The sequence below is a fragment of the Hippocampus bargibanti genome, linkage group LG07 (assembly GCF_051943395.1).
Source record: "Hippocampus bargibanti isolate YZ-2025 linkage group LG07, ASM5194339v1, whole genome shotgun sequence".
NCBI classification, from domain to species: domain Eukaryota; kingdom Metazoa; phylum Chordata; class Actinopteri; order Syngnathiformes; family Syngnathidae; genus Hippocampus; species Hippocampus bargibanti.
The window spans coordinates 19,555,562-19,573,552 of record NC_142740.1 but is presented as its reverse complement, the minus strand read 5'-3'; the positions used below and the strand labels follow the sequence as shown (position 1 = coordinate 19,573,552).

Here is a 17,991-nt window from a genome sequence, read left to right as displayed (position 1 = left end):
TACGCCAATATCTCATCATTGTAATGTTGCATTACCAGTGCCTTTATTTTTTGCATGATGACTCTGCATCATTTGCTCAGCTGTTATTATTTGGTACAACGCTTGTACCAGCCTACTTATGTAGTGTCCTAAATGTTCTTTTTGTTATAGTTGCTCATTACTGTAATGCTAGTGTTGCTCATACTCTCTTGAGTGTTTTTACATATAGATTCTTGTTCTGTGTAGATGACTTGAAGCAGGTGCAAAATTGAATATATTTCTTTTTAAGTCAGATATACGTATGCTCCGTAAGCATAATTATATCTGGCAAGAGTATGCTGTGAGTTTCAGCGACACCTGTTGAGCAACTGAACTGTTCTGTCTCTTGTGACAGCTGAGGTCAAGCTGAGCTGAATAATGACTTTTCTTTCAACTTCTGCAGCCCATGGGTGACACTGCTGCATGGCAACACTCTTTAAAATACAAAAAAAAAAACGTTACTTTAAGCAGTCTTCTGAAAAAAATGTATTATTGCAGCTTACATAGGAGCTAAGACTGGATTCCAGAGAAAAGGTGGCCACAATGTCCAATGAAGTCTAGTAAAAAAAGGAAAAATTCTGGTTTTATGACCATTGCACAAATTTGTCGATAGATCACAAATAAGTACTACTATGTGCCTGGTTTGATTCTGTGGTAAACTTTGTTCCGCACAAATAAATAGGACTGAAATTATTGCTTCTTTAGTGAATCGAACTGACGTACTTTATAATAGAACCCACCTATTTTATAATGATCTTCGAGGTATCTCTGAATATTGCATCATTTTTAATCATGTAAAATACTGGATATGGTGGTAACATGTTATTGTGACTGAGTGATTGTGTGTCATCCTAACTGTGACAGACAAATATTTATTGAAACACCTGGTCTGTCCAACTCCCGACCAACTGTGTCTGTGTCTGTGTGTGGAAGTGGGTTGTACCACTACAAGAAGAAGATAATGTGAGTCCCATTGGTGCTGTGCTCCAACAGCTGAGAGGAAGAGCCCAGTGACTCACTTTGTCTATCCTTACAGTGTTGATTACTTTCCACAGCTGTGGTACTATTTAAAGCCGCAGCCTTGTAATCCCCTATGCCCCACTGGACAGAAAGAGTAAAAGACAGAGCCTGGCATCAACTTTTAAATACACTCGCGGGGAAAACCTCAAGAGGTATGGAAAAAAACAGCAACTTTGTGGCTGTCAGGCAGTGCACCACATTTAAATGAGCAATTTAACATTTAATAATACAAACACACCACCTGTAGGTATAAATTCACTTTCTCACTGTTACGCTTCTCAAATTTCCCAAAGTACACATTAGCTGGAGCTTTGACTTGCTTCAGGTTTTAACCCCAGCAAAACAACATTCAAATGAACAAAGTATTTTGGCCCTGAATGATGCAAACCACGTTTTAGATCCTGGCGGCGTGATGGTCCAGTGGTTAGTATATGTCGATCTCACAGTGCAGGGGTCCCGGATTCAATTCCAGCTCTTGTGTTCTCCTCGGGCCTGTGTGGGTTTTCTCCGGGTACTTCGGGTTGCTCCCGCATTCCGAAAATGTGCAGAATGAACACTCTAAATTGTCCCTAAGTGTGACTGTGAGTGTGAATGGTTGTTTGTCTTGCCTTGTGCCTTGTGATTGACTGGCAACCAGCTCAGGGTTTCCACTGTCTCTTGCTAAAGACAGCTGGGATAGGCTCCAGCATGCCCACAACTCTTGTGAAGATAAGCGGAAAATGGATTAATAACTACTACTACTACTACTACTACTACTACTACTACTACTCCTACTACTACTACTGCTACTACTACTGCTACTACTACTACTACTACTACTACTACTACTACTACTACTACTACTACTACTACTACTACTACTACTACTATAATACTAATAATAATAATAATAATAATAATAATAATAATAATAATAATAATAATAATCTTTTCCTTTTGGCTTTTCCCTTCAAGGGGTCGCCACAGCGAATCAGTGTCCTCCATCTTCAGGTTTGATGCGCATGTTTGTTTTGGCCAAGCTTTTACGTCGTTATACAACCCTCTGTATAATAATAATAATAATAATAATAATAATAATAATAATAATAATAATAATAATAATAAGAAGAAGAAGAAGAAGAAGAAGAAGAAGAAGAAGAAGAAGAAGAAGAAGAAGAAGAAGAAGAAGAAGAAGAAGAAGAAGAAGAAGAAGAAGAACGGGCAGCCTGGTAGTCGAGAGGTGAGCACTTTGACGTCACAGTGCAGAGTTCGTGGCTTCAATCCGTGGCTTCAATCCTGTGGCATTTGCACATTCTCTTTGGACGTGTAGGTTTTCTCAGATTCCTGTGGTTTCTTCCCACATTCCAAAAACATGCATTGCAGGCTGGCTGAACACTCCAAATTGACCTTAGGTGTGAGTGTCAGCACCAATGGTTCTTCGTTTCTGTGTGCCCTGTGATTTCTCGCCTACTGCCGAAGACAGCTGGGATGGGCTCCAGCACACCCAATGACATTTGTGAGGTATAAACGGTTCAGAAGATAAAGTATGATAATAATAATAATAATAATAATAATTAATAATAATAACAATTAGTTATTACCTAATTAAGTAAAGGAAGTGCAGATGTTCAATAATAATAATAATAATAATAATAATAATAATAATAATAATAATAATAATAATAATAATAATAATAATAATAATAATAATAATACATGAGGTGCACAATGAGGAAGGGTTGTCGAAGAAATGCTCCTTCAGTAGGCAATGTTGTAAATGCTTCATTAGGTATACAATATTTGCATGAACGGATGGAATCCTATCCAAGAGTTACATCGTGAAGTGTTTGTAGCTAACGACAGTGATGGCTCGATTGAAAGACGCTGTCAGAAATGAATTCGTTTCATATGTTTATTGGTGATTTGGGTGTCTATGCATTGCATACAATATTTATCCAAGTTTTAATAATAATAATAAACTCATTGTTTATATAAACAACATTCAACCTGAGGGCGCAGTTACGTGTATTTTATATATTAGGGTCCACGTATTTTTGCAGCAGCGACTGCAGACCATCGGCGTGCACGCGCGCGAGGCAACAGCTGAATTGCGAACGAGCGTGGAATGCGTGTCCACGAGAAGTCACCAACTTTTTTATGGAAAGTGCACGTCATTAACAGCGACCACTCCACTCCTCTATGGACCACTCCACTCCTCTATACACCATCGGACTGGTCGCCTTTGGCTCCAAAGGAACAAGTTCTGCGGATTATTTATTTATTTTCTTCTTAGGGGGGGAATATAACAAAAACACCCACTAAGAGGTAATTCCCTTATTTCATCTTATCTCAGATGTATTTCAAGTGACACGTTTCCGTGGCAAAAGTATATTACAAAACTCAAATTTTACACTTGAGTGCAATATATGTGCAGGTACAGTTTTGTTGAGTTGAATGAAAGGTAAAATTTGAGTAAAACTAAATTAAAAGAGCACATTTCCACAAGCATGTCTTCGAGGTTGAAATAAATGTACTTTATTGTTCAACTTGTGTTTTATTTTCACTTTTGTAAAGTTGTTCTACAAGAAGTGATGATTCCATTTAGAAAATGTACAATCCTGATTGTATATAGTCACCATTTTTGATAGGTTATTAGAAAGGGCATATATTTGATCCTAAATGGGGGAATAAATCATATTTGGTCGCTCCTGAATGCATTCCACAGGTCTCTCGCTTTTTGGAAAGTATGATGCTCCTCAATGAATAGAAATAAATCTAAAATTCGGCTTTATTTTTCTATATCCAGTACTGCATATACTACAACATAGACGGAATAGTAGTTTTCTGTTTATGAGCAATCTCAACTCACAATGATCCTCATACTTGGGCACAAGGTATTTAAGGATACCAATAAACAGCGGCGGTTCTCATGATTGTCGACCGACAGTCTTCGCTCATCTTGTCTGGCCATTTTGTCAAGGGCCTGTGGGGCGACATATGGGTGCCATTGTAAGCTCTGCGCAACTGCCTATCACTCATCAGAAATAGCCATGATCACACATCCTCCGCAGCCCTAAAAATGAGCTATAAATAGCAGCCGGCACCATGCAACTGTTGAGGTACTGAGGATGGCGTAGCTCTCTGGTGAAATTGTGGTGTTTTACTGAACAATCATGCCCCACAAAAGGATGTGGAGAAAAAAAACGGTACTTTTCTCTTATGATGTAACCAATGCAATTACTCGAGTTAAGTATTTGCATTTTGTGTCATCCCCCTTCTTTACACAGCTCACATTAAAACCACATTGTCACTGTGATCCAAACATGGCTGAGGTGGCGCAGGTCAAGAAAGAAGATATCCAATGTAAAAAGGAACGTGCAAGCAATTCAGATGCCCAGAAGGAGGAGAAGAAGAGGCGCGAGAGCCCAGATGCACAGAAGAAAAAGGCTGGCGAGTCACACGTGAACGGCATGGAACACAAGGAAAAAGACAAGGCGAGTGGTGATAAGAATAGAAGAAAGAAAACCGCTAAAGTGGAGGAGGAGGAGGAGGAAGCGCCATCTGACACTAACGAAGAAAATAACATTTCTGATGTTATGCTTAAAAAAGAGGTAAGTCATGCAGACCATTCACATGAACCAATTGCTTAGCTTCACAAGTTTTTTTTGTTAAACTACAGAAACTGCTCCGATCCAGAAAACCTGTGGCTAGAAGCTACGTTCCCAACATGAACAAAGACAAGGGCGATGTGACAGGAAAGTTTGAGGCGATGCAGAAGGCCAGGGAGGAGCGCAGCAGGCAGAGGAACAGGGACGAGCAGCAAAAGAGGAAGGAGCAGTTCATCAAGGAGCGGGAATGGAACCGCAGGAAGCAGCAGGTCAAAGCTCGATAAGCTCACTAACCTGCAAGTGTGACAAGCATGGTATGATGGATAAGGCACAGCCTGCAAACCAGACCGCAACATACCTGATTACGCGCCTTCTTTGCTCTTTTTTTGAAACATGTTTGGGGACACATTCATATATGCCTGAGTTTAAATCAGACCCTTATTGTGAAGATTACAATTCCATAGCGCAAGGGTGTCAAACTCATTTTTTGCCGTGAGCCACATTGTAGTTACGGTTTTTTGTATGAATTTGGAGTAGCCATTAGAATTTTTAATCCCCTCTACATATTCCATGCAAAACGCACAACACATGAATGAATAACTAGTTTTCACATTTCATGTAAAAATTAATGACTCTTATTGTGGTTTACATGGGACAAATTGAAATTTTGGTTTGGACATTAAAACATCATAGAATTTTGATTTCTTTCAAATGATTTGGTGGGCCAGATGTGGCCCATGAGCCTTGACTTTGCCACCTGTGCCAGAGGGTATGCCCAAAGTCACTATCCCCTTCGATGTTACTTGGCCAGACTTGAGTTCATTTGATAGCATAGGCTGAGCAATTTTGTTATCTTAATCTTCCCTTTCCCACGGCTATTCCACTGACAGCAATTTTTGTTGGTGCTATGTTCCAATGCAGCCCTCCAGACAATCTTTGCGTCCCTTTTGGAGTTTGTTGTTTTCAACGTTTGTTGTAGCAGGCCTGCATTAAAAGCAACCGATGGTGTTATGGAAAATTTGACATGGAAACATTATGTTATTCTGCACAAGGTGATGGCCACAAAGCCACCAATGAACTAAAAATGCGTGTTTTCAGAATGTCAGAAGAAGCCAGAGAAACTGAAGAAAAGTCACATAAAATTTGAATGTGCAAACCCTCAGCTCTAAATTTTAATGTGTGCATGGTCAAAGCTATGATTTAAACACCAACAATGTGCTTGTTGGCACTCAAGTGTCCACATTAGTCACCTGATGGCTTGTTTTGAAAATAGCTCACTTGTATTTTGAAAAAGTTACTATTCGAAAAATAAAAATTGTCATCAGAAAATAGATTTTTGATTAAAAAAACTATGTGCATTAAATCAATTAAAATATATTAAGATGCATATCAAAATTACATCTTGATGTCACGTTTTTGAAGGTGGTGATGGCGGGTGCGGATCCCAAAAAGCAGGCACGAGGGAGCAGGAGGTTGTGTTTGATAAATTGTATTAAAATAAAGTCAGCAGGAACAAAATCTAAAACATCAAAATCATCTGAACAGAAAAAATACAAAGTATCAAAAGAAAACCAAGATTAAAAGTCCGCCAAGATTAAACAAACACATGCACTGCACACAATGCATACAATTGCATACAATGTGTTCAACAGCATACAATGACATTTAACAATTACCCAACACCGAATGCTCGTGCCGGGGGTCCTCTTGAGTGTCACTGATTGGAAACGACCAGCACCTGTGCAGGTGCAGGCGGGGCCGACACCGCCCCCGTTGGTCGCCAACCAGATCATGACACTTGAAAGGAAACAATTTTGGCACCTTCATTCAAATGTCTGTAAAATCACAACCAAAATTAATTGCATCATAACTCTCTAGCTGAGCCCACCACGTTAAATTAATCATAATCCTTCTGAGTCGAACCGTATCAAATTGTTGCACTTTCTAATCAAACTCTCCTTGAATTATTTTGCACCCAATAGACTTCATCAAGAACCGTTTCAAATTGTCGAGCGCGGCAAAGGGATGAAACGGACGGTGGTGAAATAAAAGCATTAATTTACTGGGATGAGAGCGGATTATCTGTGATACTCGAGCGGAACAAACGTACATGTCCTGTGCCCATCATAACTAGCCTGACTGGACACACACAGTAGGCTCATCTGCTCCACGCCCAACGGCCCAATCGAAAGCTCACCTGCAGCTCACATGACCTGTTTATTATCAGGGATTAGGCTTCTGTTCTTGCAGAGAGCAGCATGGCTCCCGAGTATTTGTGGAGATGACCCGATCTCAAGTGTAAACACTCACTTCTTCCTCCTACTCATCCTCGGCAGATAAAAGAACTTCTTGCATCCAGCGATGAGGAGGAAGATGTGAAGACGGAAAAGGTGGAGAAATCCTATGTCCCCAAAATCACAGGTGAGAACACTCAGTTGCCCAAAGAAGTGATATATGATAGTTTCAAGATGTGAGTTTTTTTTTTAATCTTCAGGTAGTGTAAAGGGAAAATTTGCCGAAATGGAAAAACAAAGGCAAGAGGGGGAGAGGAAGAAGATGGAATGTGAGAGAAAAAGGAGGGAAACCCAAGACAATTTGGAAAAAGACAAAATCAAAAGGGAATTGGCAAAGAAGGCAGCTGAGGTAAGCACTCATTAAGAAAGTGGAACTTGCCCAAGAATGGAAGCAGAAAAGGATTCACATCACCATCCGTTGCTACCTGAATGAGTTACAATGGAAAAACATATATTTTACATTTGTTAAGTCGATGTTTACTTTATTTCCACTCCACATAATAAAATGGAGTAAATTAAAGACACAATTTTCCATATATTTAAAATCATTTTTTAGATTCAAACCAAAAAAAACGCTTTTGACATACTTTTTAAACACTAGCTACATCATAAAAAAGCAAATTAATTTTCAACAAAGAAATGATCAGATAGGTTTTTGTACCTCCAGACACTCTGCAATGGTTACATAATGGTTCCAGACAGGTGATTACATCCCATAAATGTCCCCTCATTTTTAGTTCAGCAACACATTGCCTTAGATTACAGATGTACATATTATTGCAAACACATTCTTGAAAATAGCATCAGTATTCTACAATACCAAAATGTTTGTGTTTATTTCATAAAAATGGCTCATAGTGACCAACAATCCAACTGTAAAGTCTTTGATGTTTCAGAAGACAGAAACTGTTCAAACAACTGTCTTTTTCGAGGTAATAATGCTTGAAACTGCCTTCCTGTGTCTTCACACACAAGGAATGTTTTGTCCATCTAATTTTAGCTTGAACTATTATTGTCTTGTGTGTGTCCTGCTTAGAGTTGACCTGGTCATTGAGAAACAAGTAGAGCGGTGCTCTTGCAGAGCGGGTGCAGACAGCATGACTGGCAACTGTTTCTCGCACCTCCTGGTGGCTGTAGACCTCCCTACTCCCTACTGTGTGACCAAAATTAGACTGTCGTATCTTTGACTGACACTCATGTCGTTACACTGCAAATGGCCACATCAGGAAAAGCACATACTGTTGAAGAAACCATTTGATTTTGGTGCAAATCTGGACAAATGTTGTTGAGGTATTGTTTGAAGCATCATTATTTCATTAGTTACAGGTATTATGTGAAAACAATAAATTAAGTTCCATAAAGCTTATTGGAGAAATCAACCATGACCCAATAACTCTATAAATGTGCATCGGTAGGTACTGTTAATGTAGAGGTATGGTTTTTGGTGCCAGATACACAATGGCAGCAAACTTTTAGCAAGATCCCAACTAGAGGGTGCTGAACTCTATGTTTGCAAAAGATTGAACTTGGTTGCTGACAAGAGGTGAAAAATAATGGACATTTATTTAAAAGAATCAGAATCAGAATAATCAGAATTATCTTTATTACCAAGTATGTAGAACACAGAAGGAATTTGTCTCCGGTAGAACATGCTGCTCGAGTATCATCAAAAAATTGAGAAGAATGCAGGCACTATACAGTTATATTTGGGTTACTGTTTCGAGAGTTAATGGCTTGGGGGAGGAAGCTGTTTAAATGTTTGCTGGATTTGGTGTGCATGGATCGGTAGCGCCTGTCTGAGGGCAGTAGCTGTAAAAGGTGGTGGGCAGGGTTTTGCATTTAAGGGACAACCGACGTCACTTTTTTGTTTCTTAACTGACATCAGAAAAACGTTTTATAGCATCTAAAATACCCAAAACACGCAGTATGATATTTTTATTCAAATTCAAAACACCAATGAAAATGACTTAAAGTGTCCAAAATCTGCAAAAAATTTAGCTGCGAATTGGGCATTCTCAGAAAGTCCCGCCCCCAGTTTGTGACATCACGCCAAGACGTCTTGCATTGCTTGAGAATCAAAACAATGGCTTCAGATTCGGAGAATATGCTTTCTGCAGTTATGAATATGATTCAAATAGTTCTGGAGAGAAAAGCATACATGTTTGCAATCGATTAAAGAAGTTATTCCCTGTCATTTTGAGGCAACATTGAGGGGAAATTTCTCACCGAAAAAGAGGCACAAAATGGCGATCTCCTGTGGGCACCTCCGTTCCCACAGGCTGATAAATTCCTTATACGGAGCTTGGAAGCCCTCTTCTGGCGGCTTCTGGGTGCAACACGAGGTCCCCAGACCAAACATTACAGCAAAATACATTGGCGTGATGCAAGTACCGCTACAATGCGTCTTTTGTTCGGTCAGGGGCGTTCCTTTAGTGACGTCATGGACTCGTCACCAACTCAAAAACAAGACTTCCTGAATATTCAGCGCCAGTCTTAAAACATAAAATATAGCTATATGCGGTGGAATCTTTTTAAAATATTCTCAGTAGAAGTCATTTGAAACCATTTTACAAATTATGGACACAACTTGTCCGCAGACGTCGGTTGTCCTTTAAGGTAGTGCAGATGGTGTTCACCACAGAACATTTGGGAGAATGCAAAATGTTTGAAGGGATTCAATTGAAAAGATTAGTTTACAATTAGTGGAATACAATACAATACAATACAATACAATACAATACAATACAATACAATATAAAAAAACAATACAATACAATACAATACAATACAATACAATACAATACAATACATATTGATTTATATAGCGCTTTAACAACAGCTGAAGCTGTAACAAAGAGCTTAACATGGGAAATAAAGCAGTCATAAAGATAGTAGAAAGCACCAAGGAGTAAAACTAAGATCAGGTATGAATGATGCTGAGTTAAATGGCCGAGTACAATTGAGTTTTGAAGATAAATATATTTTTTATTTCCAGCGATTGCCCCATCAACTTTAGTGAAGCCACCAACTGCAAAAAAAAGCCATGTTTTGATGGATTTAAGCCTCCCAGGGAGTCAATTCTGCTTGAAATTACTATGTTGAAATGTGCTTGGAGAGAGGCAGTTGCCAGTTTTGTTTTCATAGACAGGCCCCAGTCCAACAGTATGTTGGATCATTTTGAAACACCAAAATTGCATTGCTGTACATATGATGCATTATGATCTTTTTTTTTTTGGGCATTTCAACATATTCAACATGATCTAGAAAGATCGACCCCCCCCCCCCCATTGCCTGATTTTGCCCATGTCTCATTGTCATAGTAACACACGGCGTTGTTAAAGACACAAAATCGGCGATCGCAATTTAGCTTTGATTTGATTTGCGTGTGCCAAAATCGTATGTTTACATATAATCCACATATCAGGCTCAAAAAAAAAAATTGGGTAATTTTGCGCAATTCGTCCTATGGAAGTTCACGAAATGTTTTAAAAACAATAATTTCGGTTACATATATAGTTGATAAAAACCATGAATTACAGGAAGGAGATGACACCATCCTGGTTCGTGTTGTTCCCACGAAGTCATCAAGAGCTCCAGGCAAAATCAAAATGAACTTTGAGGACATGGAGAAGAGTCGAGAAGATGAGCTGAAGAAGTCAGCAGAAGAAGAGAAGCAAAGGCGCTACGATGAAAACAGACGCTCTTTTCGGGAGGCAAAGCGGCGCTCGTTCGTCCCAGAGGTTGGAACATAAACACAAATTAATATTCAAGATTTGCAAGTATAGCAAGCTTCAAACTTTACTTCTCACCTTTTTTTCTTTTGAGGATGAAGAGGATAAACTTGTGGAGAAGGTACAGGGGTCTCCGGGAAAGTTGAAAATGACATTTGAAGAGTTGGAGAGGGAAAGGCAGGAACAGAGAAGAAAACAAGCTGAGGAGGAAGCCAAACAGCGCCTCCAACGGGAAAAGAAAGCTTTTGAGGAGGCCCGCCTAGGATTGGTAAGGCAAAGCAATTTTGTCTCTTTTACGCTGTTTTTCCCAATAGCCCTCACAAAAATCTACTGTTATTAAATGTCCTCCACTTTGCCTTTCAACTCATTCACTGCCAGACGTGCAAAAATGTGTACACTCCAGTGTCAGGGTTTTTTTCATTGTCACTCGAATTCCAGGACCCACAGAATATTGGGTTTTAAGACTACATAAACAGTAAATGCAGCGGAAGAAACCTTAGACTCTCTTATTTCATTAGAAAAAAATAGTTAATTCCTAAATTATACGGGTCTGGGGTTATATAAGCTTGTAATGAGGGTGACTGTCCAAAATACAATGCAATCAATACATATTCGTATATACAGTACGGTATATCACTTTAACAACAGCTGAAGGTGGAACAAAGTGCTAACATGGAAAAAAAGGGAAATAGTGGCCCCTTGTGGAATGGAAAAACATTGCCAGAGGCCATTGCCAGCGCTTTATTGGCACTTAAAATAGAAAAAAACGAAACCCGAATGAATTTGGGAATGGCGCTCTACATCAGATTTTCAATTTCCGAATAAATTTGGGAATGGCAGTGAATGAGTTAAATAAAAACATGTAAAAGAAAAAGGGTTGGCTGATGTGGTTAAAATTTAGTGTATATATATACACACACACACACACACACACACACACACACACACACACACACACACACACACACACACACACACACACACACACACACGCACGTACACACCCACATTAGATTATTTTATTTACCATTTAGAGATTAGCAGGCAGCCCGGTGGACGAGCGGTTAGCGCGTAGACCTCAAAGTCCAGAGGTACAAGGTTAGATTCTGGCTCCAGTCTCCTTGTGTGGAGTTTGGATATTCTGCATGGGCCTGTGTGGGTTTTCGCCGAGTTGTCTGGTTTCTTGAATAGATGGATGGATGGATGGATTGATGAATGGAAGGATGGATGGATGGATGGATGGATGGATGGATGGATGGATTGATGAATGGAAGGATGGAAGGATGGATTCTTCTGCAGTTCAGATGGTTTGGTTACAATCTCATAATTGTTTCTAATGCTGTTGCCAGTGAGTGTATATCTATCCATCCATCCATTTTCTGTACCACTTATTCCTCATTTGGGTCGCGGGGGGTGCTGGAGCCTATCCCAGCTGTCTTCGGGCACTAGCCAGGGCACACCCTGAATTTGGTTGCCAGCCAATCGCAGGGCACACAAAGACGTACAACAGTCACTCTCACACACACACTTAGGGACAATTTCGAGTGTTCAATCTGCCTGCCGTGCATGTTTTTGGAACGTGGGAGGAAACCAGAGGACCCGTAGAAAATCCACCCGGGCCCAGGGAGAACATGCAAACTCCACACAGGGAGGCCGGAGCGGGACGCGTACTGGGGACCTCTGCGCCGTGAAGCCGGTGTGCTAACCACCCGACTACCAGGCCGCCAGTGTATATCTACTGCTTGGTTAACTCATGCTTGCAATCTCTTTCTTTTTTTTTTCCAGGAGGACGATGAGGATGGCACTCAGGCGCCATCTCTGGATGACAAAGAGGATTTCCGACCTGGAAAACTAAGATTGAGCTTTGAAGAACTTGAGAGGCAACGAGTCGAAGAAGAACGCAAGAAAGCAGAGGAAGAAGCCAAGAGACGGATGGAGCAGGAGAGAAGAGGTTTTGCTGAAGCCAGAAAGAGCATGGTAAAAAAAAAATGGCAACCGATTACAACTAAATCATCATGAAAGTGATATTGATTCTCTCTGATATCATCGTATATCATTGCTCCGTGTTTCTACTTGTTTTTGAGAGGAGTCCTTTTCTTGTCCGAGTGCACAATGGTTTCATGACGGAATACCTTGATGAGTTTGGTACAGATGAACCTGACCATTAAACACCTTTGGAATGATTTAGAAGAGGCAGCGATCTCTTGAGGCATTTCAAGGCATATTCCGTGCATTATTTTCGTTTAAACATTTTCTTTTGAGTTCTAAGTATGTGTAAGCCAAATATGTCTTGGTTTTCTTTTCTTAAATTTAATGTGCATTGTCACACAGCTTGTCGATGAGGATGATGAAGCTCTGATGGCCTTACTGAACCTGGAGGGCAGTGAACCTGGAAAGATCTGTGCCAGTTTTGAGGAGCTGGGACGCCAGAGAAGAGAGGAAGAGCAGAAGAAAGCAGAGGAGGAGGCCAAAAAGAGATTGGAAGAGGAGAAGAGACTATTTGCTGAGGCACGCAAAAGCATGGTTAGTCCTCACGACCAAAAACTATGTTTGTGTTTCGAATTAGTCTCTTATTCCCGTTAATTAATTAATAAATATTTTTATTTTTTATCATTTATCATTCATTCACCACTGAAATGAATGAGTTTCACATCGAAAAAAATGAATGAAAATGAATACAGATAAAGCACATTGGGTCCATCCATGTGATGTGTTCCTCTGCATTGTTTCGTTTCAAAATTGCATCGTCAAATACATTGAGAGCATAGGTGAGAACCGACTGTATAATCACTTCACATCAGATCAGCACAATATGGCTTCCTTCCTACGCTAAATAAGGCACGAGTTCGTGGATATGGACACCCTCATTTTCTAAACTACACAAGCATTTTCTGGAAATGAGCAGAAAGACTTTTCATTTCATACTAATGGTTGTATATTGTCCAATACAATACAATATAATACAATACATCTTCATTTATAATGCGCTTCCACAACAGCTGCAGGTCTAACAAAGCACTTCATACTACAGTTAACACAAATTAAACACTCCAAATTCACGTCAACATGCTTCAAATCAATGTACTGTACTTCCAAATAACACGTTTCAACATTTCCCACTAACTATTGTGTTTTATTCTGATGGGCTCATATGGTCGCTTTTGTATTGCTGTTCCCTTGTCCTAATTATTTCTTTAAGAGCCCCGGCCTGGATGATGAGAACTCTGCATTTGGAGATGAAACAGTAAGATATTTCTACCAAACTTTAAATATTTGCTACTCAAAATCAACAGAAATGGAAAAACCAAAGCAAATAAAAAACAAACAAACTAAGAAACCAGTTTTACAAAACAGTGTACACGTGTGTGAAAGCTCTCAGTCATACAGGAGTAGTCCATCGGTGAAAAGGTTTGTTCAGACGTCATCTGTACTTTTTTGAAGGTGTCGGACGTTTCGCTCTTCATCCGTAAAGCTTTGTCAGCGAATTAAAGTTGTGCTGGTAGCTCTGGCCCTATACACATCCCTAATGTACAGAGGTGGCGGTGCCAGACCTCTGCTTTGATAGGTCCTCGCCCTAAGATTGGGGGGAGCAGTGGACTACTCTCTGAAGCTAATCTGATTACTTCTTTTGTTCTGACAGAAAGGCTGAAGAAACCTTTTCATCGATAAACAGTGTACATTACATTTTTAGTCAAGGATATAGGGGGGATGTCATCGTTGACAAATGTAGCAATTTATTCAAATAAGCTTTTGGTACTCATTTTATGTGACTCACAAAAGTTAGTTGATGCACTGCTATTGATGCCATAAGATATTTTAAAATAAATTGCACAATACAGTTGCATCTCGGTAAAGTCAAATATTGCAGTTGGGATTTTTGACTGTGTGTTGAATGAAAATGTAACATACTGGATTTGATCTTAACTCTGAATTCTGAACTCTGAATGTAATTTATTGAGATGCACCTGTATTGGTTGACCCAATGATACCGTTATGCTTGTTTCCAAACCATGCCTGACTTTGGCTATTTTATTCATGTGTGTAGGTCCTAGATGAGGAGGATGAATTACAGAGGACCGAATCACAGGATGCGCTACACCCAGGAAAACTGGAGATGAACTTTGAGGAGCTGCTGAAGGAGAAGGAGGAGGCTGAAAGGAGACGCAAGGCAGAGGAGCGCAAAGAGAAACTGGAGAAGGAGAAGCAGGAGTTTGAACAACTCCGACAAGAGATGGGCGAGGTTAGCCTTGGATTGGATTGGATGTACCATTATTCGTCTCGCAGTGGAGAAATTTACAATCAAATCTTAATCAAATTAAAAAATATCCACCAACAAATTCAATGTTTTCCCCCCATTTTCCATTTGTTTTTTGCATCTGTAATGGCCGATTTCCCCAATACTGTAGTCCAAACCTGAGGTAGAAGTACAGCAAATGAATATTCATTCTGGATTTCACAGGAAGAAGTGAATGAAAGCACCCATGTCGTCAATAGTGAGTATGAAGAGCTGACCAAGCTGAAGAGGACGGGCTCCATTCAGGCCAAAAACCTCAAGTCCAAGTTTGAAAAGATCAAGCAGCTGACTGAAGAGGAGATTCGGAAAAAGATTGACATGGAGCGAGCTCGAAGGAAGGCTGCCGATGATGAAATTAAAGAGAGAGAAGCTGAACGGTTCCAGGAGGTATGAACGCCTGCGAGATTGTATGTGAGCTTGCTACATATAACGTGAGCTCTTTCAAAATATTGTGTGGAGACATGGTGACGCCCGTGCTAAAATAGATTTAGCATGCATTTCTGCACAAACGATTCAGGTAAGTGCAGCTTACCTTGATTCGCAGTGTTGGTTTTCCCCGTTATAAATACTTCCACATTCAATCATACATCAGATCAAGGGAGAGGATCTCTGATACATTTTACATCTTGTCACAATTGGAGATGAATATTATCCAAGAGGGGACAATCAGAAGAAAGAAAATGAACAGCTGCGACAAAATGCAGTCGAGTATTTCCCAACCTTTGCCAACCTTAGACACGCATTTGATGTTAGAAATTTCCAAACACCAGACAAAAATGCTACAAGAACATTGTAATGGCGATTTTGTCTCTACTTACAAATTAACTAACTCGGTGTGCAATCGAAAGGTGTCTTTATTAGTTAATTAAGAGCGGTGGAAAAGGGTACAGCAAGTGTCTTGTTTGGCCATTTTGTAGGAGGAAGACGTAAACCAAATGACTTCGCCGCGAGGTGAGGAGACGCCATTCAAGCAGAAGGTGGACATGCGAGCCAGGTTTGAACAAATGGCCAAAGCGAGAGAGGATGAGGAAAAAAGAAGGATAGAAGAGCAGAAGCTACAGAGAATGCATTTCGAACAACAGGAAATCGATGCTGCCCTCCAAAAGGTACCATTTTCACACTCAGCAGATCTGTAAATGCTTTGAAGGTTGTCATTGTTTCTTTCAACCACTTGCAGAAAAAGGAGGATGATGTCGAGGATGTGGCAAACATCGCCAACGGCTCCTTTGAGGACGACGAAGATCACGCAAGGTCGGGCGCCCCCTGTTTCAAGAAGCCTCTCAAAAACCAGTCTGTGGTGGACTCGGAGCCCGTCCGCTTCACCGTCAAGATCACCGGAGAACCCAAGCCGGAGGTGACCTGGTGGTTTGAAGGAGAGATGCTCCAAGACTGTGAAGACTATCAGTACATTGAGAGAGGTGAGACGTACTGCCTCTACCTGCCAGAGACCTTCCCCGAGGACGAGGGCGAGTACATGTGCAAGGCTGTGAACAGCCGGGGCACGGCGGCGAGCACCTGTATCCTCACCATAGAAAGTAAGGCCACCTTTGTGTGACTGCATGCCTGCATGAAAAGTCCAACCGGCAGTCCTGTCTCGTTTCAATGTGGACTGCATGCTCCTCTTCTTTGTTTCACGAGCCACAGTTAACAGCGCCTCTTTTTCTGTTTCACAGCTTATGACTATTGAGGCCCTTCCACCTGCTGGAAACTTTCCTGGTTTCTCTTTCAAAAAATAAAATGTATTTGTCCCTCATGTTCAAACAACTGAGGGAAGCAAGTGGCTGTGTGCTTGGCATTCCCAAGGGAGGAATACACAAGAACACAAAAATGCAGAATGTTTACTTGTTAATCGGTTGTAAAGCTGCACTCCCTTTGAATATAGGGTATGACCTGTGCCAAAACACAGACAGCTTTTTTGTAAAAGTCATATTTTCATAGGTTTGGCATGTTACTTTAATGGCATAATCCTCAATCGAACTAGAGTTGTGCTGGCAACCCTGGCCCTATATCACTAATGGACAGAGGTGGCTTCGCCATTAGGGATATAGAGCCAGGGTTACCAGCAAAACTTTAGTTCACTGAAGTAGCTCTTCGGACGAGGAGTGAAATGTCCGACACCTTCAAAGAAGTACAGATGACGGCTGAAGAAGCCTTTTCCTCTGTAATCCCAAATCATTTAATCAATGATGTGGATGAGTCTTTTTAAGCAGACCAGAAAATGTTTTGATGCTCAATTGAAATGACATTCATATTGTCGTCTTCACACAGATTATAAATCCATGACAGTGAATCTCTCTTTTATTGCGGATATGATGCCGCTGACAAGCATACTGTGGAAGAAAATTGTGAGCATGATCATCTAGTAAAATGCTTCAATGATATAATCCTCTCTGATGCCCTTCTGTCATTTTAAATTATTTTTACCTGTAATTCTTGTGTAAAATGTGATATGCAGTATGCTGAACTGTAGGTAACTATATCACGGTTTGACAAAAAAGCAAGTCTCTTATTTGTTATACATTATAAGAGAAATGTTGTAATAAAATTCTGAAAATTCGCAGAATCCTGTGTTTGCATTTTATTTGCTATACCATGGAGCACTCTTGAGTGACACAAGGTATCTACTACATTTATTTACAGTGCTGAACATAAATTAATACATCTCAAGAGATGTTTGCATCATTTCTTATATCTGGCTGTACTACAAAATACTGTAGGCCTACAAATGTGCACCACATACTTTTTTTGGAATGTGGGAAGATACCCATGTAACCAGAGAAAATGCACTCACGCATGGGGAAAACATGCAAACTCCACACAGCAAGGCCGTAGCCCGCAATTGACCCCATGAACTCGACACAGTGAGACGGGCGTGCGGACCAGCTGCCAACAATGTCTCCTGTACAGTGGACAGTCTAGCCAATCCGTTTTTTTTCTGTCATTAATGCAAGTACTGGAGACGATCCCAGATGAATTGGGTAAAAGGTGTGGTCAACCCTGGATGAGTCTTGTCAACAAGAGAGCATATATACACAAATAACCATTCA

General features: G+C 40.3%; 1 protein-coding gene across 3 annotated transcripts; it reads left to right on the top strand.

Annotated features, from left to right (window-relative positions):
- Positions 1-3,186: 3,186 nt before the first annotated feature.
- nexn (nexilin (F actin binding protein)) lies at positions 3,187-16,953 on the top strand. 3 transcript variants are annotated; one of them, XM_089001241.1, is made up of 15 exons: positions 3,187-3,342; positions 4,305-4,628; positions 4,697-4,894; positions 6,962-7,046; positions 7,120-7,268; positions 10,459-10,659; positions 10,745-10,918; positions 12,436-12,627; positions 12,982-13,173; positions 13,850-13,894; positions 14,696-14,890; positions 15,110-15,331; positions 15,862-16,050; positions 16,122-16,479; positions 16,618-16,953. In XM_089001241.1, exons 2-15 carry the CDS (start codon positions 4,341-4,343, stop codon positions 16,629-16,631), a joined length of 2,502 nt encoding a protein of 833 aa, XP_088857367.1. In that variant the 5' UTR covers positions 3,187-3,342; positions 4,305-4,340; the 3' UTR covers positions 16,632-16,953. The 3 variants fall into 3 exon arrangements, with proteins under 3 accessions (XP_088857367.1, XP_088857366.1, XP_088857368.1); XM_089001240.1 differs by lacking the exon at positions 16,618-16,953 and having other exon boundaries at positions 16,122-16,499; XM_089001242.1 differs by lacking the exons at positions 13,850-13,894; positions 16,618-16,953 and having other exon boundaries at positions 16,122-16,499.
- Positions 16,954-17,991: the final 1,038 nt, after the last annotated feature.

Bases quoted from the DNA above. Each gene is read 5' to 3' on its own strand.
- nexn (XM_089001240.1), top strand. From the start codon at position 4,341: ATGGCTGAGGTGGCGCAGGTCAAGAAAGAAGATATCCAATGTAAAAAG. The intron at 7,047-7,119 runs GTGAGAACACTC...TTTAATCTTCAG, and splicing joins CTATGTCCCCAAAATCACAG to GTAGTGTAAAGGGAAAATTT. The intron at 15,332-15,861 runs GTATGAACGCCT...GCCATTTTGTAG, and splicing joins AAGCTGAACGGTTCCAGGAG to GAGGAAGACGTAAACCAAAT.